This window comes from Aphelocoma coerulescens, chromosome 2 (assembly GCF_041296385.1).
Source record: "Aphelocoma coerulescens isolate FSJ_1873_10779 chromosome 2, UR_Acoe_1.0, whole genome shotgun sequence".
Classification (NCBI taxonomy): Eukaryota; Metazoa; Chordata; class Aves; order Passeriformes; family Corvidae; genus Aphelocoma; species Aphelocoma coerulescens.
The window spans coordinates 29,133,115-29,154,108 of NC_091015.1; the positions used below are offsets into that span (position 1 = coordinate 29,133,115).

A 20,994-nucleotide genomic window follows, 5' to 3' on the forward strand; every position below is an offset into this window, starting at 1 on the left:
GGTGCCTAGAGTGAAGAGTTGCACATACACTCATATCAGAACAGACTTGGTCATTTAGATGATTCTGGAACAATGTTTGCATCTATTAAAATATTGGTGTCACTGTGCTAATCCCCAGGATTCACAACAGCCATGGTTAAGACTTATAACAGAACTAAATCTAACAAACTAAAAATTATCTCCAAATGCTTCAGGTTCAAATACAAAAATAAAATTTAAGAAAAAAACAAGGGGGGGGATTACCATGCATGGCAAAAAATCCTGACATACTATATAATATTCTAAGTGGGCGGGAAATTCCTGTGCAGTCTCTATGCACACATCACAAGTAATGGACCAATGTGACCAGATTAGCAGAGAAAGCAGAAGGTAACAAAATCACTGTGTTGATCTCCTCCTGGTAAAACACTCCAAAATTCACAATAATCAAATAGAAAATAATATTTTTTGGATTAGATTAATACATATTGAAGAAAAGCATGCAGATTGATTATTCTTAATTTCTCTTTCATGATTTTGAGCTTTATCATAAAAGGGGTAGTTAATGCCATTTGAATGAGCCACATCTGAAACAGCAGAAACTCTTCAGAAAATAACCTGTATAAATTAACCTAAATATCACATTTTAATTGATCAATATCTATGAGTTTTCACTAAAGATAAATAATTGTGTCCGGTTCTATGAAATATTAACTACATGTATACAAAATTTACAATATAACTAAAAAATTAGACATCTTCTGTTAAAATTGAAGACAAGTCTAAAACTTACCTTTTGTTCTGTCTAACACTTATAAACTGACACTCTTTAAAGTCTTCTATGCTACTGGTTTGCCTCCACCAGACTCACCTACACAGGACTTAGACACTTGGCTACATCATGTACTTTTATCTCCGAAAAAGAGCACTAAAATTAAACAATCTTAAATCAGGCTCTTTGACCTTTTCTGATCACTAGTGTCCACTCAACCTTTTCAGGATGAATGGGAGACATCTTTGTCCAAGACAGTTTATGCAGCAATCACAGTACTTCCCCTAAGTTAGATAAATTAGGCGGTCACTTAACAGGGAGAAAGGCCAACATCAATTGCAGCAAAGGTCACTCAGTTCAGTTATCATGTACTGTATTAAATTGTCATCACATCTGAACAGCAATTTCATCAATAACCCATCCAGCTAGAATGACTGTGAATGTTTGAATCCATCCACCCCCTCTATGGGGAACAGAGAGCAGTCAGAAAGTTCACATGTATCTGTAAGGCCATGATACCAAATGCCACAAAATAAACACCTGAAGAGAACAAAGGCTCTCATCCACCAGTTTGGGGCAAAAGAAGATGGAATAGACACTAATAAGCTAATGATATACAGTATAGTCTTTCCCACAGGACTATGGATACCATCCTATCTGCTACTACTTAAGAGTACAAATTCTTTCCATGAATCTTTGCCTCTCAAGATTTTTCAGTGTTCTAACAGTCACTCTGGGAATACCCTGCTCTATCCAGCATTCCAAAGTCCCTGCTTAGTTCTGCTTTCACCAGAAAAATGCAATAGAAGAAATACTTACTGGAAACTTTAAATAAATAAATACAAATACTATCCAACCTCTGACACAGAAAACTGTTTTGTTATTTTGATCCAGTTACTAACAAACTTCTAAATGTCAATAAAAGCCTCTTAGCTTTTATTGTTACGCTGATAAGAAAAGCATTATTTCATTATTTTAATGAAATTAAAATAATTCAGTAACTCTAAAATCCCAATAAATGTGAAGCATTCAAGCATGTGAATTTTATGCAATGTAGCATTTATGCACTATATGCATTCATATTACAAGGAAATGCAATACACGTAGCCTGACTCCATACAGAGGTTAGATTTTTGGTTTACTTTTTTTAAAGAAATACAATTGATTACTTCTATTTCTGCAACTTTGCAGAAAAAACAGCAAAGTCTATCCATTATAAAAATTCCAGACAATGCTGTGCTTTTATTTTGCACATAAAGTTTCAAACTGCTAACTGAAAATACGCTTAGTTTTACACAATATCTATACTTGGATGTCTTTCATATTTTCAAATAAATCATAATGTAATTTTCAGACAATCCATCCTGAAAAAAAATATGAATGTCTGAGCACTTACAGATGAAATTTATACAGCCTACTCAGGAATCTGCAAAGTAACAGCTGGTGCTACAGCTGTTACATTCAATCAGGGAAGACAAGCAATACCATATGGTGTGTTTTTCTAAAGCAGTTCTAAACACTGAACATCCAAGATACTATACTTAGGGGGAAGAAGGAGGGAGTCGAAATGCAACCATCACTAATAATTAGTCCAATCCATCACAAATAATTACCAAAATGATTTACCATTAATAAATCCTTAGTTAGGAAATGTTGCCCAAAACCACAAAAAGAAAGACTCATGTAAGCTTTATATTTTTCATTTAAGAATCACTTAAGTACTTTTCATTATGTAAAAGAGTGTTATCTCTAAACACCAGGAATAAATCTAGAAAGTATCATTTCAAGTTGCACTTTCAAGCAGGAATAGCATCAAGAGTTTTGAAGAAAGATACTTGAGAAATCAAAATCTATGATGATAAAATTAAGGCTCATACTTGAAGGCATCAAGATATTAACAGGGAAACACACATAAAAATACAGGTTTAATGAGAAAAATGTTAGTTTTCTTCCTGTTACCTAACAAACCTTTTCTTTCTGTTTCTAACAAAGAATAAAATCCAAACTTCTAAAAAACTTTCAGGAAGAAAATTTTCTCTACACTTTGAGAGAAGAAGCTAGTTCTGGTTGACAGAGATATGTATTTATAGAGATCATGATTTTATCTCTATATTCTGAAATGCAGTTATAACAACCTGTCACCAAATCCACTGAACTAATGGCAGAATACTTTGACACAAAGAGAACACATTGCATGAAAACAACATGGTGATAAAGTAGTATTAATAGTGCTGTGAGTTTTACTTCTAACTTACCATTGTATTGACAGCTTTACCATATGTGCTTCTCAAAAAAAAATAAATAAAAGCAAAGCCCCGCAAATCTCTTTTGCGGCTAAGAACTTGGCATATATAAACAAATATTTTTTGAGATATACTTTTGTGACAGTGTAAACTCTTCAAAAATATATGTTTTAGACTGTTTGTTTTAAATGTTCAGAAAAAGTTTAATACAAGCAATAAAAATGTTACATAATATGTAATTAAGTTGAAAACCCACATGAAAGAATTTCCTTATTTAATATATTTATTGCAAAATTCAGATATATGTTTCCTTATTTGTGCTCAGGTGCTCATTTTTCCTTACTCGAGGTTAGTTAGTTGACCTCCCTTTGAAAATTGTAAAGCGTTTTGTAAAAAGTGGAATAAAATTGCCTTTTTCATAAATGAGGATTTTAAACTCAGAACTCAAGTACAACAATCCAAAGTGTCAGCAGAACTAGCTGTATTTCACAGCAACTTTTCCTGTTCCAAAGAGCACTCTTTATGGCACCTTCACTAAACAGGGTCAATCCATCTGCCCCACTACTAGTCCATGGCTAAGAATGAAGCAGATAAACGCCAAATTTTAGTCTGACACTTGATCTTTAATCAGTAAACTAAGACCATCTGCTGAGTTACAATAATCTGTCAGGATGTCAGAAATCCTGATACTGAGAAACAGACAGCAAAGACCTTTCTGCAATGAAAACTACATTAAGTAATTCTGTAGCATCACTACAATGATAAAGTCATTTCCAAGAATCTACTTAGAATCACCACAAAGTATTCAGGAATATTCTAAAACACAGAAGCATCAGATTGTGCTTGTGAAATATGTTCTTACAAGCACATAAGTAACAATAAAATAGACTAATAATATGCAAAGAAACTCTTAATTGCACTAGGCAGAGAATAAATATTACATTTCAAAACGCCTTACCCAATTTCCTGTTTGTAAACAAACTACAAAATTATCTTGTTAGCTACTGTGAATAGTTGGATGGCATTGAAACTACAGGCAGTCTTAGAGCTGGAAGAATGCTTTTACATTCATTAAATCCCTGAAGTAGAAAGACTGTTTACCTTCCCAAATTGTACTGAAAAGCTACATAAGGATACTAAATTGGAAAAATAAAATCATCTTAATACTTCACAAAAACAAAGGCTAACCAAAATTATCAAAAAATAATGACTTAATTACTAATTCATCAAAAGGCATTGCACAAGCATGACCTTTAAAATTAAAATGGGCGTTGCTTCTGTGCTGCAGGGATCAATTTCTGTATCTTTACCAGCACTGCAGATTGATGCATTATTATCAAGGCAGAAAAAAGCAGAAGCTTGGAATCATACTGAACTGCCTATCTCATAAATGGCTACCATGAAGTAAATTTCAGTTTGAAAGCTTTTCCTTTACACATGTTTTTAAACAGTATGTTCTCATTTTGAAACTCTTCTTGAAACCAGTTATTTTTAAACACACATAACATTCTCTGCTTTGAAAATGTAATAGCTATGAAAAGCTTATTTAGATACAAATCATTGCCAACAGCCAAGCCAAGGGTACTCATTTACCAGATTTCAAAATGATGGGTATTATACTTGAAAAATTTAATTCACAGGGACTTCTTATTGCAAGGAGTAAATGCCTTCTTACCCACACTGCACTGAAATTTGATTTTTTTTATTATTATTATTATTTTATTTTTATTTTCCCCACAAAACCAAAGCACCTCAGAGGGGGTAAGAATCACATGAGCAAGTAGCATTTTCCATTACTTCAACTCCGAAGAACATTTTTCTTGGTAGAAGCAAAAAGGAGACAGAAATGGGCTGTGCACATAAAATAGAAGAACTAAATAAGAACCAGTACAGTAACTATTAGAATTATCAAAAATCTACATTAAAACCTCCCCATCACCCCCAAAATTACTTCGTTACAACTGAAAACTTAAAGGATGCTAGAATATCTTATGTTAATCTAAAACTCAGATATTTGTTTTCTTACCAGGTCTGCTTGATAAAGCTACATTGGCATTATGCTCAGAATAAATTCTAACAGGCACCCATATTTCTGAAGGATAAGGGAGTAGCCTCTTCTAAAAATTCTTCCAAACCAAGAGGAAACAAAGTGTTACATAACAATTTCATCTTCTGCTTCCCACTCCTTCTGATTCAAGGATTAGGTATTATTCCTTAACTAAAGCATATAGGCTAATCTACCTAATAGCCAAGAATCTTCTGAAAATGAAATAAGATCAAAACACACCTTATAGCTTGCTTTTTTTTTTTTTTTTTTTTTTTTAAGTGGATTTTAACATAGTTGTTTAAACACAAGAAAATTGGCACCGGGCATTTTGTTTGAATGGATATTGTGTCAGCAACAGCAACTAAGACATATTCCTTTAAATTAAATTGAAAAGAAAATGAAAGTGCATGAGCTTCTGAAAAGTTAGGTGTAATTCCAACAGGACAGGACAAAAGAAAGTTTAAGGACACCTCCATGATGGGGAATGCCCCATCATTGTGATCTATATTAAAATTTAAAGGATTTAACAAAGGAAGTTTCAGTGTACTGAGCTGTGCAAAGAAAGTGATACTACAAAGTACATATTAAAGAAGAAAGATAAATTTTTATTAAAAAAATATAAATTAAAATGAAAAAAAAAAAAATCTAGGAACATCTCATGGAGACTATTTCCTCCTATAGTATCCAGTAAAAATGATGAGCACTTGCAGTGGCACCTTGAAGATACATTAAATTCACAGGATCTAAATGCATATAAGGTTGGACCCCAAAATTTTATCTTCCCAAAGCAAAAATCAAACAGATGTACACTGTTATTGCAACAGTTAATTAGCTGAACTAAACTTTCTGCTAGAAAGATTCAAATTTACCTCTCTCTTTACCATGATGAAAAGAAAAAAAAAAATCATAGAGTTGTTGAATGAAATGGAATTAGGTAAAAAGCAAAAATTCCTGTTGAGATATCGTATAGATATGTGTCATATTTTGTTTATTAAGCTTAAAATAAAAGTTTCTCACTTTCTTAGGAAATGAGGAAAAAGTTGTGATCTCTCAATGTCATCTGCTGGATGATATCATGAGTATTCCATGTGACAAGGTGGCTCATAGCCGGAGAAGTAGAGCACAGCACACCACTGACAGCTTTATCAATTTCCTTATCTGGCATTCCAGGTTATCTTTGAGGCCGCAGGCTCTAAAGAACAGCAGCCTTCTGAAGCACCAAATGTCTCTACGGAGTGTAGCTGAATATTAAAATCCAGTTATGCATTGCCATCATGATGTGCCTGCTATTCAGGGCTTATAACTTATACAGATCTAGAATATCATTAACAAAATCACCCAGCTGGTTCAGGCTTTGTCTTCTAACTTCAATTCATCTTTGATAAAAAGTTTTAGATATTGACAGCATGAGAAAAATAAGACCATCTTCGTAGATCATCCTTCTCTTTGGAAGTGCATTAACACAACATGACTAAAGGGATGAACTACTATTTCTTGATGGAGGTAGAGGCCTATGGCAGTAAAAACATGTTTCCTCTCCAGGATATTGAGCAGTTATTGAACAGGCAGGTAAAACAGATCCAGGTCACAAGGACAAACATCTCACACAGCATCCATTAGCCCACAGAAACAAAAGAGGGGTATGACATGGAAGTGTTAATACAAGCCATGTGAGGAACTGGGATGAAGACCTAAAAACTACCATATGTACCCAAGAAAAGAGGAAAAACAGTAATCGTAGATGATCTATTTGAAAAGTCAGTAAAACCTCTGTATTGTACAAAAACTTACTGTGTTTTAAATAACTAGTCTATATGTTTCATTTCTCATCTATTTTTACTTCTCATCGAATTCCATATATTTAAGAAAACAATGCATATCATATCAAACTGATGACATCTCAGATATCAGAAGAAAATGTCCACAATGTGGTTTTGTGTCTTTTCTGTTTGTGTGTATTGTTTTGTTCTTCTTGGTTGTTATGTTGCTTTTTTTTAATAAATAAGTTCTTCATGAAAAAACTCCTATGTGCTTCATAATTTTATTTAATAAGTGATTAGGAGTCAACTCAGTGACTGGAAAGTGTATGTATTTGGGCAATGATCACATTTCAGAAGGAAGTAATTCTCAACCTGAGGTTAGAAGTCACATTAACCCAATTAGAGTAACCATTATGTAAATGGCAGAGCCTGTGCTGCTTGGTGCAACACTAGTCAGTGGATTTATCAGGAAAGATTAGACTTCACGAAGTACAGTTCAGCTAAGCCATAGCTGAGGGGCATGACAACTGACAAATAGTCTACTTGAGTACTCTAGCCATGAAGGTAAAAAGGATTACAAAAGAAAAAAGGAAACTAGCTATAGTGTGACATACAGACAATAGTGTAGTCTTTCTATTACAGTGACAGAAACTCTACTGCTTAAAATATTTACAATAAATGTAAAGCAGAAATTGGGAAAGACATGGCAGTATGAGAGGAAAGAAGAGAGAAGGGGTTAATTATTCAGCCTCATTAAATTTTTCATCAGAAGCAGCAAACTATCTTAGCTTGAGCATTTTCTTTTTCATTAGAGTGCTTTTTAATATTGACATCCAACCAATTATGTTCAAACTAATTCCCAGAATGCTGTGAGACTGTAGCTACTTTCAGAAGTTTTTCCACATTAATGAACTGTATTATTTTTTCATTAGAAGCTCCCGTGTGCTCTGAGACATACAAAGTGTGGAACAGTAAACCACCCTGAACAGAACATACTCTCCAAAAAGTCTTTGCCTTTCTTAATGAATTTCTATCTTCAGGGAGTCTTCTTCATCTTTACTTTAAAAATTCAAAGCCAAAAGCAGCACTTCTACTTCAAGTGGACTCCTCCTTTATAACCAATTGCAGCAAAATCTGTGAACTCTGTGCCTCTTAGCCCCCGACACAGGTGAAGTGATAGAACACAAAAGATTCATATATTTTTTTATTTGACATGGTATCTTTTATGGTCTACACTCCAATTTTTATATTTGAGGTTGTTTTTTCCAGATATGTCTGACTAGATTAAACTACTGTAATAACATTCTGAAGATTTAATAAGCCTTAGCTAATGATAGCTTGTTTGTTTTTTACACAGTCTCAATGAAAAAAACCAGCTAACAAAAAGGCATTGTATAACCTGATTCATTATACAGAAAGCAGGGCATCTTTTTTTATGGTTTCCTAATATATTTTGTCTTTTCTTTCCAAAATAACTCTCTCTGGTAACATTTGCATAAAATGTGATGAATGTCCTAAAAGGAAGAGAAATTGCAACACTGAATTGCATTACCAACTAATATAGGCATGACAAGACTGAAAACTAATTCTTTGCTCTTCCTTATAATATTTTCTCTTTAATTAAGTTGCACCTTTTCTTCATCTCAACGTCTCCTTAAACCCATGCTTTGTTAATAAACGCCTCCCTTTAGCAGTGCTACTCATCACTCTCACAGGATTATATGCAGACTGTATTCCATACATAGAATAATTAATACTACTACTACTAATAAACAACTTTCTGGATAACAGTGTGTTACTGTCTGAGGAACAACATACTTAGAAATTTATGGGCTTATATACTGAAGAGTTCCTTTAATTTACTAAAACAGCAAGTTCAGAAGGCACATATACAACCTTTCTAAAAGATACATAAGCTACTTTGTGAGCAAATTATCTACCATCTTTCTTAAAATGCTTACACCAAATAATAGCATTGATAGGTGAACAGTAACAGCATGTCATTTCCTCTGAGACACGTGTTCATTGGTTTGTCTCTTTGTAGTCTCATAATAACACTCTTATGAATAGGAGGAAACCTATTTCTTAAATGAGAGTGATGAAGACATTATGCAAGCAACAGATTGTTATTTTGAGAGACTGTTCTGCATGCATGGCAGTAATTTTTAGTTCACTGAATTGCCACTCTATTTCTAATAATCAATTTCCTTTTATATGCAAGGCTTCAGCAAAACACACCTATTTTAAATACCTACTTCTGCATCCAAAAAGTAAAATCTTTACTACCCAATTTTGGCTTCTGCAGACCCTGACCCTTAAAGACTCTTACTTTCCTGTTAGAGAAAAACTAAGCAATATACTGTTCAGAAGAAACTATGAAGCATGTAATCTAGAAAATTCAGTGATTTCAAGAGAGGGCATTCACTGTATCACATCCTCAGAGCAGTAAATGAACATCTTGCAGAGTTAAGATAAGAAAAATACAAAAGTGATACTACCTCAAAAAACAAGTTGTACTATAGTTATACAACCAACTCAAAATTTTAGAGTTACTTCTATCACATGTAATTGGCAGTATATCCGGTAGAATAGCTCAAATCTGGACTGTGACAAAAGAATCAAGACTCAGTCATAATCAGTACATATACTCATCATCTGGATTTCCTCCATAAAGCTTTTAAAATATATTTAACACAGAGGGTAAGAAAAAAAAGCACTTATCTCTGGTGAATATATAAATCACCTATACAAATCTGTTGTGATATGCACTTTGTGGAGTTTCAGAGAACTCACGTTTTTACAGCACAGACCGTAACATTCTCCTGCAGCTACAAAGATGTGAAGTAAATATTCAGAAAAATATTCAGAAAATAACCTGAATTTCCTGGCTTTATGGTTCAGGTACCCAAACTACTCCCAGGGTGTTGGCATTCATATATCAAGTTGAAATATGGAGAGCCATAAGTCATTCATCCACGTCAAGTTAAGGACTACAAATCTTCCTTGCATGTTCTGTCACTTTATCACTCTTCCTCCTCTTCCTTTCATTATCTCCTGCATGGCACCAAGCACATCTTACAGTAACAAGTCAGTCTTTCCAATGCTACCATCTAAAAAGCAATGTTGACTGTGAACTTCATTTAGGATTATGAAAACAAACAAATAAACAGGCAAAAAAAAAAAAGTCGTTTCAATGACAGCCTTCAAAGTATGCCTCTTAAAAATAGCAAGCTCAGCAGCCACGAAGGTGGAATTTCTAAAAAAGAGTTAGTGGTATAGAAAAAAAAATCCCAACATTTCATTAGATATGACCACAAATTCAAGCTGTGGCACTGTTCTAGTCAGGAAGAAGAAGACAACTTAGATAACGTATTATTTTATGTATTTTAAAGTAGTTCCATTGGAACCATACAGCAGTATTCGACAGTATGCTGAACATACACATCACACATGCAAACATGCACACAGAGCTATGTGTATTGTTGGAAACATTGCATGAAAATAGCTTCCAGACTGATTCATTAGAAAATTCATGTTAGTTTGAAAATTTCCATATCTGTTCATACAGGAATTTTCCCCTTCTCTCAGCCCCCTGAGTTTTTTCAATCTCACAATCTATTTTAAATATTTGATTTCAACAGAAAAAAAACCCTGCTGGTTTCTTGCCCCATGCTCTTCATGTTTGTATTTTCCACTCATGTTAACTTCTTTCTTCCTTTCTCTCAAGCGTCCTGGTCTTCTCCACTGCATCCATTTTTGTTTGTATATGCCAAGTACTACAACTGTGTTAAAGCATTGGTTCCTTGGGTACTGTCTAATAACTATATAAAAAATCCTAAGACTCAAAGTTTCTTCTGTTTTGTCTCTGCACAGACCTACAGAAAACTGTATTCAGGTAAATGGCACTTCATAGATAGCAGATTCCCAGTGCCACCACTGCAAACCATGTGCAGAGCTGAGACTGGATTCAAGATCCAGCCTCTTTCCTAGCTTGTAACACAACTTTTGCAAATAAGGTTTATGTTCCCTGTTGCAAGCTGCAGCAGTTTTATTACTACCTTAACAGCTTTTTCCCTTCTTTCTCCACCCTATTCCTCTAATCCAGGAATTATTTTGACCGAAAACCACAAGAAAATTAAGTCAAGCAGAATAAAACGGAACAAAATTCCTCACACTGTAGACTTGATTAAACCACCAGCAGAACACTGCAAAATGAGCAAAATTTTACATAACACAAGTGTTCTTTTAGGATAATGAAACACATCTACATAAAATTCAAAACAAGAGTTTTGCTACTTGCAAGAAGAAGGGATGACTGCTATATCTGTGAATGTGGAAATGCTAACTTTTTAAAACATTCCTCTTCTCCCAGTATCGTCTCCCAACAATGCATTTTGGAACTATCACACAGAGAATTTACTTTCCAAGGTTTTTATAACACTCTTTTCCTATGAAAATAATTCTCTCCTCCAGTATCCTCTAGTATGGCATCTTGAGATCAGCTATTTGAACTACTTTTGGCACTTGATGTTATTTGGATGCTCCTTTCGAATGTTAATAATTTATCTTTGTATCTTTGTAAACAGCATCTTTAACAAGTCTTAATTATGTTGTTTTGTATAAAGCTGTGGTACATAGGAGCACCAGCAAATGAAGATAATTCAATTGTGCTGGGCACTGTACAAACACAACTCATTATAAAACAATCTCTCTCTGTTCTATTCTTTATTTCTCTAATGGCTCAGTGGTAAAATAGCTATTCCCCAGCACACATAAGGAGAGTTATACTATTGTTCATGAATAAAAACATTTCATTTTGCATAATACAGGAGGTAGAAAGTAAATGTCTCTCATTAAGAAATTTCTCATTGGATTAGCAGATGCCATCAATCTTAAAAATGTTTGTCTCATCACATCAGAAACACTTTCCAATTAATACCCTCAAACTCACTTTATATAATACAAACAGACTGCGAGGAAAGGTCACATAATCTCTTTCCCCCTTAAAATATCTATGGAAAACTCTTACTGGTATTTGGACATTTGAAAGCTTGCTTTCCAGCAACATCATTCACAAGGGATCACACAAGAAAACCTCCATTTGAGACAGTCAATAAAGGCTGCATCTAATGGCACTTCTCCCGTCAATGCATGCAAACACACCAGATTTTCCTTCTCTATTCCACAGACATAAAATCACCAAAACAATCTTGGCAATGGTCACAAAGTACAGAAGCAATTTAAAAAAACCTCCAGCTATTGTGGTCAACTGATGACTTTGAGCAATGTCAGCAGCACAAAAAAAATCACAGTCCTACTTAATGCTGGGAACATTCTGATTGCTCCAATAAATGGCTCCTGGATTTTGTGTGAAATCCCAGACACTGATAAGTTTAACACTGTACAGCATTCATATGAAAATGGAAAACAATGGGATTTCCTAGGGGACAATAATTTGTGCTGGTGGTAACAAAACTGCTTACATTAACTTTCATTTGACTAAGTTTTGACAGCCACATAATACAGTTATTTTAATTGTGATTATTTAGGAAAACTTTTACCCAATAATAAGAATTTTTTAGGATTTCTGTATATGGTTCTCTCTTCTAATTCTTCCATTACTTTAGTAACTCCATGTATTTTTTCTGCCCTCCTAGACAGAAACAGACATAAAAAGAAAGAAGAATCCATAAATAGAACCCAAGTCAGTGCTACTGCTGCCTCCCATTGTAGGCTCTGTCAGCCCATTGCTTTTTCTGAGGTGCTACGCAAACCCACCAGATCTTAAACTTCTGTTACCGAGAATTTCAACATATCTTACCTAAGGAACCCACCACTTTTTTCAGTTTCACTAGGCTAAGAAAGAGAAACAGATTTTGACTGGACATGCATCTAGAAAAAGGGTCTCTCCACCCTGTTACAAAGAGGGGACTTGCTTGTGAACAGAACACAGAAGAGAAGAGAACAAAAAAAAGACACGTGAATCCAGGATGCAAACTTCAATAAACAGGATACATGTATGCATTGTCCTTCACCCCACAAATTACTTTCTCACTATACAAAGTTTAATGCACAATTTAATTTATACTATAGCAAGTTTTAACTCAAAATATTGATTCCTACTTGCCTTTGATAATACTATGCTTTATATTATGGGAATTGGGCTTTCTGCTAAATCTGGAGTTATTGTGTTAAAAGATATTCTGTTATCTGAATAACAGAGTGGGAAAGCAGGATAAAAAATGAGAGCAACATAAAGTGAAATAGGGAACTGTAAAGTTAAACCCTGGTCTATAAGGTCTTAAAAAACCTGAATTAATTCAAGACTGGATACCAGCCTGCAGAATAAAACAACCCATAGCTTTTGAGGCATTCTCCTATTCCAGCATCCCTATGAGCTGAGGGATTCAGCTGATCCAGTTAGCAAAAGCACTTCAGGGTACTTGCTAGAAACAATCGAGACCTCCTCTGCTACCAGTACAACATTACCAACTACCATTTTCCACTTTTCTGACAGCTTCAAAATGCCATCCTACAAGTGAAATCAACCATTACCCTAGCATATAGTATTTGTTTATCTTAACTAGAGGTTTATAATACCAGTCACATTTTTTTCTATTTTCCTACTTAAAATATGGCAAAATAACTGCATAAGAAAAAGAATTTCACAGCACAACATTTTTATCCAAACATTTAAATATTTACTTTGATTTTGTTAAATAAGGACAGAATACTAAACAACATTTATAAATAATTTCCTTAACGCAACCATTTTCTGCAACTCTGCCAAATATTTTGTTGCCAGGCTGAACTACAAGCCTTTTGCATTAGTCAAAGACTTAATACATGTTTTGCAAAATTTCTTTTGAATAAAAAATCTGAAAGGATATTTTATAAATGAGGGCAAAGAGCAACAGTGATGAACATGCCTAATGAAAATGAATATTTCCTTATTCAAGACCCAGATAAACAAGGCCCATTTGACTACATAAAAGTCGGATTTAACTGGGAGACAACAGCAAAGAGTGAGATTGCTTAGATACACATAACAGAATGTAATAAAAGTGATAAATTCTAATTAATATGAATATATGCAGTGTATGTGTAACCAACACTTAATCACATTCTATCCTAGAGGATCATTTATATTTAACAGTAATGTTTCTTTAGCACATTTTGCTTGAATAATTTTTATTCTTTGAAAAGGTGATGAAATGCAATTTTTATTACTATTCCTTTTATCTTATTCTGTAACTGAAGACCAGAGAATCAAAAAGATGAATCCCCAAAAACATCCTTTACAATCAATGACAGTTTAAAAATCTTGACAGACCTCTCTCCTCAAGGATGTGCAGGCACCAGCTGAAGTTCACCATGCCATAACTAGGGCTTTATTTTCCCTTGAAGAGGTCCTCATTGCCCTCTTTCATCACCATATGTGAATTCCCTTCCTGACAGTTAGGCCTCAAGATAAAACATCTTCGTCTCATTTAGGATTTTCCCTAACATCTAATCCTCCTCTTCAGATCATTTCTTCATAATCTCTTTAAAATCAGGAGTTTCCTAGTTACTGACACAGGCTTATCTGTCTCCAGTCTCAAGGTGCAATTACTGCAAAAAGTCTTTACTCCCGTTTGGAGAGAAAAAAGAAAAAAAGAAAGAAAGGGAAAAAAAATAGTAAACCAAATGGGTAAATTTTGCCAATGTAATGGAACAGCTCCAACAAACAAGATGACACAGCTCTTGAAAATGTAAGTGCTTTAATCAAAGGTCTGGTTAGGTAATTCTTCTCTCTCCCTTTTTCCCTTCTGATAATTCCTGTCAGTGTGTATTTAGGTACATTTTGAAATGCCTGCTGGACTGCCAGTCCTAGGAAGGACTTCTGTTCTCCTCAGGCATTAATATGAGATAGGAACATTCAGTGCACTGAAAATAGGACAGTCCTAGGGTCATACATAGGGAAAATAAATTAAAGACTTTTTATTCAGTGATTTTATGGGTTTTAGGCACCAAAGATGTTAGAAGAGGAATTTCATAACTGTTGAAAATTCCATTTGTGGACCCAAACTATTTTCAAAATAGATTTGGCCCTTAGAATGTAAAACCTGACAAGGATGCAATGGTACTGATGTTGTGTTTGTTCCTCTCTCTGCATAAGGAGGAAACCAAGAGGCTGAAAATCAGAGAAATGTTGAGACCCAATTTCATATCAAGTAGTGAAGTGTGATTTGGTTACAAAATCCTAGAGTAACACCTTGAAAGAGAAAACATTTGTTTATAGGCTTTGGAAGCAGGAGGCCCTTGTGTAGCCCTCTTCCCAAGGCAATGGAACAAGGATAAATCACATACAGATGGTGTTACCTGAAAAAGATCAGAAAGTGATTACAGAGAGCTCTTGGACTGCAGAATTTGCAACACTCTCTGGCTCCAGTGGAAACCACCTGGCCTGCTGGTTTCACTCCAGGCCTCCACTACCCCAAAAGTGCCTGTGATCTTCTTTATGTTGCCTACACAGATATTATTGCCTTTCCTCTGATTCTTGACTGCATCAAAGGTTGAACAAGTTATCATCTAAGGCCCAATTCTCATCTAGGAGACACAACATAAGCAGGAAAAATATAGATACTTAATCATTCTCTTCAGGAAACAATGACTTTTTTCTCTTTCCATTTTAATGTTAAAACAGCACTGTTACCCACAGAAATCCTATTTCAAGCTCTACCCTTGTTAAAAGGAAGGGAAAATGTCCAGCTGCAATTGTTATAACAAAGACCAAGTCTTGGTACCAACATTTGCAGATATCTCAATTCTGTAGAGCTACATCTATCTCTACTATCTGAGATCTGATCACCAGTCTTTAAAACAGATAATGATAGAAAAGGCACTGCATCCTGGATTTTTTTCTTATGACTTTTTTTATTCCAGACATTAATCCAATGCTGCCTCTACCACTTCAAAGGTGTAATGTGCACAACTTCAAGCTGTTGGAAGATGCAACTTTAATGTGATAGAACCTTGTTGATTTTGTGCATTCTTCAGTAATTAACCAGCATATTATATATATAATCTCTCTCTATATATATCTTAGTAATTGTAGGCCAGCATTACATCCAACACTGGCAGCACATCACAAATCAGCATGTCAGTTAATTTAACAAAAAACAAAAGAAGGAGAGGGTAGAAAGCAGTAAAAGAAACTTCTGATGGGGCAAGAAATACCTATGCTTAGTCAGTTGTGCAAAGAAATGGTAAATATATGTCCTGCACGATGAAATGACAGGTGAAGAAAAACATGCATCTTCACGTAAAGTGAAAAAAATGAAAACTTTATGGGTGCCTTCATTTAGGAATCAGCAGTCATCACATTGTTCTCTGCAAAACTTACAGGTACATCAATATCTTAGCCCATGGTGGGCAGTATCACACAATTATAAGGCATCTTTGAACATGAAAATCACAGAACGGGTCAGGTTGGACGGGACCTCACTGAGTCATCTGGTCCAACCTCCCTGCCCAAACAGGGTATTCCCAGAGCACTGGTACAAGATTGCATCTCAACAGTCCTGGAATATCTCCAGTGAGAGGGACTCCACAACCTCTCTGGAAAATCTGTTCCAGTGATTGGTCACCTGCACGGTAAAGAAATTCTTCCTCGTATTCAGGTGGAACTTCCTGTGCATCAGTTTCTGCCCGTTGCCTCTTGTTTTATTTCTTGGCAACACTGAGAAGAGCCTGGCTCCATTCATGACAACTTCCCTTCAGATACAATTCAGTAATATCCAGTAAAATTCTAAAGCTAATCATAAAAGTTCAGGAAGAATAAAAATAGCATTTAAGGAACTCAAAGAAGTTCAATGTAGAAGTGTAGAACCTGAAGAAAACAAATGCTCATTGCAAAGGAAAATACTCATGAACAAAACGTCATTAAAAACTCTTTTCAGCATAAAAAGTTCAACACTTCACAGTGTGTGTCAACCTCACATCAATATAATCACCAATCCTCAGTACCACAACTTCTCTTCCATGAGTTGCTAAAAGCTGTTGTTTTCTAGCTCAGATCATCAAGCAGATACACAGCATGACTCGACTCTAGGAATCTTGCTGTTTCATCACTTTGCTTTATTTTATGTTAAAAAACCAAAATGGCTTTTCCAGTGACAACACAAAATGAACCAGCTGTGTATTTCTGGCTGAATAAAATGCATACACCAGGTCTGCACAGGATGGAATAAGAAGTTTTGGTGAGAAACCTAGTTTAATCACTTGCAACTATAATCAACTATGTTCATTTAAATGCCATTCAAAACTCTGAAGGTCCATTAAACACAGCAGAACACCAAATACCCATTCTCTCAAGAGATCAAAAAAAGTAACAAAAGCCAAACTTCAAAGCACTTTCAGTTGGAGAAGTAAAAATTACTTGCTGATGGCACCCATATCACAGGATGAGTGAAGATTAGAAAGGACCTCTGGAGATAACTTTTAGCTCAACCTCCCTGCTCAAAGCAGATTATTCACAACATTGCCCATGCTGAATCAAAGATAATTAAACCCCCAAATGGTTAAACTGAGTATTGCAATAACCTCAGATTTTTATGGTAGTAAACAGGAAATCATGTCCCCTGAGAGCTTTTCATGTACTGGAAACAAACACTTGAAATTTGAATTATAACACTCCTCTCCTTCCAATGAAACATAACAAAAAAACCCTTCAAACCCCATTAAAAAAAAAAAAAAAAAAAAAAGGAACTATTATTCTATAGAAGAAAGCATGCCTCAGCTCAACCCTCATAACCATTTTAGATTATTGTCAAGGGCATCCTTAAGAAAACATAATGCAGTAAACCAGTATAGAAGACACAGAGTAGCATACACCAAGACATTATTTCAAAAACCTTTAGAAATAAAAACAAGACAGATGCAAGTCATGAACAGCACTTACAAAAGCTGATGACAGACTAAATTCAATACAAAAACAGCACGGTTCTTAAAAACTGGACATAAGAAGTCCCAAAAGGCATATAATCAAGCTGATTGCCTAGACAAAGTCTCAGACACACATTCCCCTGACCTCTCTCCTTCACAGAAGAAGAAAAATGTCATCTGAATTGCATGAGCTCACTACTGTTTAGTTTTGTTTTTCCATCTGACGCTTTTGCTGGACACTATACATCTTCAGACCACTGACCAGCAATTTTCCCAGTTCACTTTCTAGATCCTCCCACAAGTGGAAGGGGGAAAAGAAAATAATTCAATACATAGCTAAGAAAAAGACTGCAAAAAATTTAATTTGGAGCCAAACACAGATGCAGTGTCTTATTCACTGCATCTTGTCACTCATCATTTGAAAAGAGCCACTCTTGTTTTTCATTACTTGTTTTTCATCATGTTTTCATGTAATCACTGATGTTATGGCTGCAATATTTCTTACTGTAGGCAAAGCAGACAAGAGTGGTCACAGAAGGAAAGCTGAAGAGAAGAATTAGCTCTTCATCAGGCAATGTAATTGGATCATACCTGTTCTACACAAAAGTTCCTTAAGAGCAGTCTTTGCCAGGAAGGGAGAAAAGGGGGAGAAGACAAAAGCTAACACAGTTCCCTTCTTGCTGGATTAACTGACATGACTTCAGAGCACGTGTACTATGTGCAAAGTAAGTGGAGCTAAGTCCATACCAAACTGACTGCACGTGTTCTTAAGTAGTGGCTCACTAGAATTATTATTATCATCCTCAAATTATGTTACTATTTTAACATTTTTAAATACAATCTATTACACTGTTAAATGGAGACATAATAAGATGCTGGAGGGTTTATATTGCTGATGCCTAGCAACTTAGAGTAAATGTGAAATGCTTTATGAAAATGTGATATTATTACTGTGCCTTTGTATAAACCTGTGCACGTATATTATCTCTTTTTAAGCGTGTGTTGAACATTTATAAATCTGTAATGGAACTGGAAACTGTTTTTAGTTTGTCAATGGTTTAAAAGGAAAAAAAGGGTCACTGTCATTGTGTAACTCATCTTTCAGTCAGAAGTGAAAGTTGCAAAGGATTTTCCGTTCTTCAGATTTCTCTTTCTAGTGTTATTGGAAAGCTTGTCTTCTTGTTTAAATGAATTTCCTTTTAATCTCCTCTCTGAGCTGCTGGATAGATGAAGCCTCTTAAAAAATTCAGGATATCACTGTAATTGTAAATTGATCTGTTTCTGTGGCAGAAGGCTGGGTCCCTCCATCCAGGAAAGAGACTGTCTTCTCAAAGTTGTTTTTCAGACAAATGATTTATCTCTCTTATTATTGTATTATCCTTTAATGGAAAATCAGTTTTTAAACAAAACTACTACTTTTTGGATTGTTTTATTCCTGGCAACATACAGGAAACGAAGCTACCTGCCAAAGCTAATGTGAAATATTTCCCAGTCTGAAATTTTTATATTTCCTAAATGAGAGTTTGACTCTACTTACATAGGAACTAAAACTGTATCAAGACAACTAAAATGCACATATTCATCACCTCTTAAATCCTGAATTAATGCAATATATTAATAGACACAGGAAAATTCCCCACTGATTTTTGATGCGGAGTTGAGGTTGAAGCACTGTTATGACTATGCAATCTTTAAAACAGACACGTAACTCATTAGGATCAAAGTAGGGGAAATTATCCATCTACTTTAGTGCTGAATCCACATACCCTATTTGCCTTTGGCTCTTTGGTTATGAGATCTGGCATCACTTAGATAATTTCACCTAATCCATCATTAGCTTTCATGTGTCCTATATTCTGTGGAACAAACCTAAATTTAACAAACCCAACTTCCCATCAATTACCACACTGAATATATTACACGTCAGCACAGGACACAAAGATTAGACATGCTGAACCACATCTTTCTTTGTGAAAATTCAATATGTTTAGAGCACTTTTAATGATACTGGCTCCAATTGTAATCATTGCTCCTTCTCATTGTGGACAGGCACTAATACTCTGATCTTTATGTATAGCACAGAGCTGCTGAACAAAATGAAAAACCTCAGAAGACACAGAAAATATATAAGAGATCCCAGTAACAGTGGCACAGAGTCACAAATGTGGAGTTTTTTAATTGCAATATTTGCTTGGATGGTAGAATCCTGTAAGATGACCTATTTTTCCCCTGCAATCCTACCAGTAAACATTAGTTATTTAGATTAACTTTCTCCCTCCACATACACAAAGCACACAAAAAGGTTATTACTTACAACAAAAACTCAACACACTGCTGTTGTGTTATCACAGCATCCTTACTTACCGGTCTTCCACAAATACACTGATGAAGTTTGAAATTCACTTTGTGCATGAGCGTCCCAGGTTCCCAGCAGCAGAAGCACGAGAACTCCCACGCACCGAGCGGGCACCCCTGGACCATGGCAGAGAGAAGCGCTCCCCTCGCTCAACCCCATGCCTCCAGCAGCCTGCTGCTGCGTCCAAAACCCGCAGCACCACCACGAAACCTTCTTCAAACGATCCTCCCCTCTTCAGAATTTCCTCACGGGGAGAAAGGGACTGGAAACCTCTCTCCCGCTGCTGTGCATGGCAGTTGAAAAGAAAAAACTGTTTAACACCAGGGAACAATAGAGTCCTCGCTCGCTCTTGCTGCTGCTACTGCAGCAGCTCCTCGTGCTGGTATGGTCGCTGCTCCACGCTCTTCCATTCAGCGCTTATAGCAGTTTTCCATCAGCTAAAAGCGAGACAGCTGTCCGCAGGGGGCTCCAGCTGACTGAGCAGGTTATCTTGCTCTGGGAGGCAGCAGCAGTCATTTACACCAGCTGGAGAGAGTGAGAGACAGAGAGAAACAGGGATGAGGAGAAACACAAATAGCCCAGTGCTGTAATCTCAGTGCAGAGAGTGACTGCAAAAGGCTGGCTTCCCAGACACATCTCTCCCTGGAATATCCCAAATGATACATGCTAATACGAAAAGAAGAAATCATCATCAGACATGCTTCAGAAACACAAGTCATTCAACCAGAACAGATATAAACAGAACAATATATAACAATTAAGAGAGCATCAGACATTTGTCCCGATAATCCTATGTATGCTGCATTAACCATTTTGTAAACAACAAAAAAATAAGTGATTACACATGCATTAAACAGACAATTAAGACCTTATGAAGGGAAATAGAAGAAAATGTAGGAAAAAAAAAAAAA

General features: G+C 35.5%; 1 protein-coding gene across 7 annotated transcripts in view; it reads right to left on the reverse strand.

The window, feature by feature from the left end:
* LOC138106386 (thrombospondin type-1 domain-containing protein 7A-like) overlaps window positions 1-20,994 on the reverse strand; it is a 285,545-nt gene that overhangs the window by 181,768 nt on the left and 82,783 nt on the right. For all 7 annotated transcript variants that reach the window (XM_069006913.1, XM_069006912.1, XM_069006915.1 and 4 more), the window contains one exon: window positions 20,092-20,608. In XM_069006913.1, the coding sequence (XP_068863014.1) occupies window positions 20,092-20,242 (151 nt within the window). In that variant the 5' untranslated portion in view covers window positions 20,243-20,608. The remainder of the gene's footprint in view (window positions 1-20,091; window positions 20,609-20,994) is intronic.